The 6,098-nt window shown below is 30.1% G+C and overlaps 1 protein-coding gene across 1 annotated transcript; it reads left to right on the top strand.

Annotated features, from left to right (window-relative positions):
* Nucleotides 1-1,340: 1,340 nt before the first annotated feature.
* Nucleotides 1,341-5,489, top strand: HELRODRAFT_159607 (hypothetical protein; the record flags this gene model as incomplete). Its single annotated transcript, XM_009011482.1, has 1 exon — nucleotides 1,341-5,489. One exon carries the CDS (start codon nucleotides 1,341-1,343, stop codon nucleotides 5,487-5,489), a length of 4,149 nt encoding a protein of 1,382 aa, XP_009009730.1.
* Between the last annotated feature and the right edge of the window lie 609 nt (nucleotides 5,490-6,098).

Raw genomic sequence — 6,098 nt, forward strand, 5'->3', positions numbered from 1 at the left:
ATATATATATATATATATATATATATATATATATATATATATATATATATATGTGTGTGTGTGTGTGTGTGTGCGGGCGTGCGTGTGTGTGCGTGTGTGAGTGTGTGTGATTTTATATATTTATGCGTCTTATTTATTTGTATTTAGATATATTTAATGTTGCTTCACTAAAATCATAAAATAATTAGCATGCTTTGAATAATTTCTAAGTGATTGAATCATATTAAATTTTATTATATAATTAATGTTTATATTATTGTAAATAAAATATATATATACTTAATATATATATAATATTATATTATATTATATATTATATAAAAATAATCTATATATATATATATATATATATATATATATATTATATACTCTTGTGTATGTATTATGATATATTTGAGTGCACTATATAAAAACAAAGAGCTTTTGTACAGTTCAACAAAATGTTATATATACTACATAATAATTTTTATTTATATGTTTACATATAATTGTACGTATATGTGTAATGTGTATATATGTGTATATGTATGTGTTTGTATAAAATTATATCTGTGTATATTGTATATGTGTGTGCGCGCTCCAGTTGTGTATATTTCATATTCATAGTTGTTTTGTATGGAAAAATATGCATACATGAGTGTACTCTAGCCATTGATGTGCTCCAGTTATACGCACTGGAAGGATGGTTCATTCACACACACACGCATATATATACATATATTTATATATACATCTCTTTCCGTGTGTTCTCTTTAAAATTTAAAAATGTTTATTTGATGACTGTTTATTTATTAATTGTTGTTTATCGTTAATTAATTATATTCTGTATTATTATTTTTTGTTAATAGTAATATATTATCATTTCATATTGTCATTTTAAATTTGTTAGTTGCTCTGATTATAATTAAGTCTCACATTGGGAAACATTGTGCCTTTGTCTCTTTATAATTAGTTAATTGGTTAATTAGTTAATGAACGTCATTTAATTTAATATCTGCTAATAATGGAATCACAAGTTACTTTATTAATTAATGAATGGATAACACGTTCTGGATAACATTTAGCCACAACTAAACAACGAGATGATTTCATATTAGTAGTAGTTATTTAGTTTGTTATTGCATTGAAAATTTCGTAACGCGATGCAACATGGTGCTAACTAACTTTATGACTTGAACATTTTCTTGTAAAACATTCATTGAATTGTTTGCGGAATGAACCAAACATTTTGACAAACTAAACAACACACAGACACACACACACGATGAATGTTCATGACATCATATGTTGCATCAACAACAATAACACCAAACATAACAACAACAACAACAACCAAACACATGAACAACAACAAAAACGATGTTGATGAGGTTTTAATCAATGACTTGGCATCTAACAGTAACATCTACAGAATGAATAAGACCTTTAATGACAGAATTCAAGGTAAAAACTTTCGTTACATCAACAACAACAACTACTACGTTAATAACAACTATACACGTGACAACATTATGGAGTTGAATAACAGTAACATTAACAACAATGACATCACCAACAACAACGATAATAATAATAACCACAACAGCAACAAAAATAATAACAAGATATTCAGAAGGAGTTGTACCGTACTTAAATTCGAGAATTTAGGCTTGAAACCGGAGCCAAACTTTTCTGGCAAGATTAAATCGGCCACATTGAGAAAGATTTCTAACATTGGCGAACTTGGAATTAGAAATGATGAAGATGATAACAAAAGGGATAATAATAATAATAGCAATAATTTCCATCATCTTCTTCATCGTCATCGCCGTTCTTGTGGCGATATCGATGATAAGGAATTAATTCCCACCATGAAGCTATTAGAAAATAGAAAAGACCCTTTGTCACTAAACCCGACTAAACATTTTGATAGCCCTGGTGATGTTGAATGCAATAGTGACAAACCTCATCATATGAGTAACAAAAATGACAACAACAACACTGTTAATAAAAACAATAATAATAATTGTAATAATAACAATAATGATGGTGACAATGATAATAATATCAGTAATAGTAATACTAATGGTTATTCAATTAATGATAATTTTTTAAGAAAGCCTCTTCCTAATGGTATCAATCATGATAGTTTTGATGTATCTAGTAGAGATTCACTTTTAAAAAATCTTATCCTTCCTATATCAACCACCGTAATGTTGATGACGTCATCGTCGGCGTCATCATCATCATCGACAGCAATATCATCTTCATCCTCGTTATTGTCGCCTTCCTTTGAAATGGTCAAATTGAAATGCGAGAACCTGGTCAAGATGATGACCAATGATAATAGCAAACATTCTACTGACAATAATAATGATGATAAAAACAACACGAACATTAACTACCTCAACAACAACAACAGTGCGATTATCGACAACAACATTAATAACCATAAAACAACTACTAATAACATCAACAACAACTCGTACAGCAACATCACCAATAACATTTATGACACTAATAATGCCAACAGCAATTACGATATTATCAACAACAACAATGTCACTAACAACAATAAAACTATAAATGACATCAATAACATTAACAAGATTTACAACAGTATTAATGCCAGCAACGATACCAACAACTATGATAGTAACAACAGCATTGATAGTAGCGGTTATAACGCTAATAACATCTATAATTATTACACTAACAATTTCAATAAGATTAACTTTCACAACTCACATAACGTAGATGGTGACAATAACAACAACAATGTAAACACTACAAACATCATTAATAATAACAACAAAAGCATGAAATCGCCTAACAACCAGTTAGATTCAAACTACGGTAAATTAGATGATTCACAACTCTCTGCTCCTAACTGGACCTACAACTGCAGTAATTTAACCTACCAAGATGATGACGACGACGACGATGATGATGATGGAGATTGTTATTACTTATATAATCATAAGAAAAACAACAACGATGATGATGATAATAATAATAACTGCTATATAAATAATCATTTTGATGTTTGTAGAACTAACGTAAACAATAAGAACAAAAACAACAGCAACGAAAACTTTAAAAACAACGACATCAACAGCTGCAACAACAAAGGCAACAAAGTGATAAATAGCGTTAAAGCATTGATAACAGATAGTGATGAAAATAATAATAGCGCTAATGATGTCTCTACTGATAAGGCTGTCGTTGCTACAGCTGATAACTTGGGAAAAATAATTTTAAATTATGCTAATAATAATAATAATAATGATAATAATAATAATAATGATAATAGTAATAATAGTAATACTACTAATAATAATAGTAGTAGTAGTAATGTGAATATTATAAATTTAGATAATAATTTAAATGTAATTTGGGCACCGTCATTATCGTCATCATCACTATCATCACCGTTATTATCTGTATCGTTATCAACATCTTCATCATCATCATCATCGTCGTCGTCGTTGCGTACTACCTCGGCTGCATATCCGAATGATCGTCAGGATGTGCTAGATGCATCTCAACGTACTTTCAACTTTAGATCCGATCATGTGAATAATAATAACATTAATAATAATAATAACAATAATAATTATAATAATAATCGCTATCATCAATTGCACAACACTAATGACATCCAAGGGGCTACGAATTCTTATAACAGTCAAAGTGAAAAAAGCAATAAGAGCAGTGAGAATAATAATATGAATAATAATTACCAGTATGACGTTTCTAGTAAAAGTTTAACGAAGACAACGAAAAGACGTTCAGGGAGTGATCGTAACAAAAATAATGACGAGGACGACGACGAGGATGATGACGTAGATGATAATGGTGGCAATCAAGGTGATGTTGATAGTTACAGAAACGATGATGATGATATGGACAAGGCTCTTTCAAATTCTACCCTCTTACGAAGTAACTTCAGAACAAAATCTAACGGTACCGTCATATATAATTGTGACGACGATGGTCTGGTAGATTTAAATATCGGCTATAAAACAACAACAACAACAACAACGTCATCGATGACATCAACAACAAACTCAACTTCTTCAACAACATCTAGAACATTCGCGAAAAATAAAACATCCGCAACAGCAGCAACGACACTTACAACAACCACACTAGCGGCTTCAATAAAGTGTTCATCTTCTTTAAAAGAACCAACAACATTATTAACAACAACTACTACAACTACAACAGCTACAACAACAACATCAGCTACAGCAACAACGTCAGCTACAACAACATCATCGACTAGTTTATGTTTAGACGATTACAAACTCTTAAACCAACGATTATTTAATCAGCTAAGGTGGGATGTTATACAAAGAAATGTTGATATTATGGATAGCTCTATTAACAGTTTTAGCAACAACAACAACAATTATAATAATAATAACATTACTAACCATTACTACTATAACAATATTAGCATCAACAGTCTTGATTACATTAACAGTAACAGCAGTTACATCAAAAATTATCAACGACTCAGCAACAACAACAATAATATTAACAACAATACAAATAGTCATAATAATAATAGCAACAACAACAGCAACAACAACGCCAACGTGTTCTGTGGTTACGATAACATAAATTCTAGAAATCTAGCTAGTGATAATAACTCCGCCCTTTGTAAAGACTATACTGCCAATACATTAAATAACGTATGTATTTATAATAATAAAAATAACAACAACAATAATAACAACAATAATAACAATAATAATAACAATAATAATAATAATGGCCAAAGTAATTACTTTACCCTAGAGGCTTATAATAAATGCTACGATGATAATTATGATGAAAACTATCTCGCTAACTATAATTTGAATTATGATTTCGATAGGGATGATTCTGTCCGCCAAAAACACAATAACAACGTCAAAAGTAACATAATAATAAATAATAATAATAATAATAACATTAATAAGAATATTAATAAGTATAATAATATTTGTAATAATAATCCTAATGGTGGTGTTAAAAATAGCTATAATAACAATACACTGAGTCGTTCATTTTATAGCACCAGTAACAACAACAACGGCAATAACAACAATAGCAATGACATCAACAGGAACACCCATATATTCAGTACATTACCAAGAAGGAACAGATTAAATGAACAAACAACAACACCAAACGCAACAAAAAACAATAGCATGAATACGTCTCTTATATCTTGGTTGAAGCAATCATCGTCGTCGTCTTCGTCGTTGTTAGCAACTCCGTCGTCGTCATCATCACCATTAATAACGCCATCATTATCATCGAAATTATCATTAAATTCTTGTAGCAACAAAAAAGTTCGACATCTCATTGACGCGTACAAATGTAAACAAGTCGAAAAACTAAATATAAATAATGGTGGTTGTAAGGTTGACGTCATCCTGATGAACAGCAACAACAAATTTAACACCATCGCTGGTACCAGAGGTAGAATTAAATCAGGTGATTTGGCCGTTACATAATGAGACAATTGTCTTTACTGTTTACATGCTGATTATGACTTATGCTTATACTCATTTACACACACACACACACATACACACAAAATTTTTTGTCAGCAAATCCAGGTGTAAACATTAAAAAAATTCTGTATAACAGCAGACGTATAATCCACTTCCTTCCTACTTAACGATGCAATTATTGGCAGTCTTCATCAGTCAATCAATCCGCTTATCTGTCTATTTATACATTCCAGTCGTCTTTGTAGGCTACTAAATCTTTTTTGGTTTCAAAAGTTTCCTTTCTTATTTGGAACTAAGTTTAATATCTTTTAATTTGAGATCTTTCGTACATGGTACAGGTTTTTTATTGATTACTTTTACATTTTTATATCTGAGAAGTGCTTCATGCATGACGCAGAAATTGTTGTTTAAGCAGATTAAAATGAAATGGTCATTTTTAATGTTCAGTGGTCGTGATTTAAAGCATGGCTGGTCGGCTAGCTGAAGCATCTCAAATAATTTGTATCTACACTACGTACAAGTCTTTATATACATTGTGTAAGTGTGGCGTATATTTTTGTATGTGTACGTGTATTTAGTTTCACCTACTATATATTTTATGTGCATAAT

This window comes from Helobdella robusta (assembly GCF_000326865.2).
Source record: "Helobdella robusta unplaced genomic scaffold HELROscaffold_1, whole genome shotgun sequence".
Lineage (NCBI taxonomy): Eukaryota > Metazoa > Annelida > Clitellata > Rhynchobdellida > Glossiphoniidae > Helobdella > Helobdella robusta.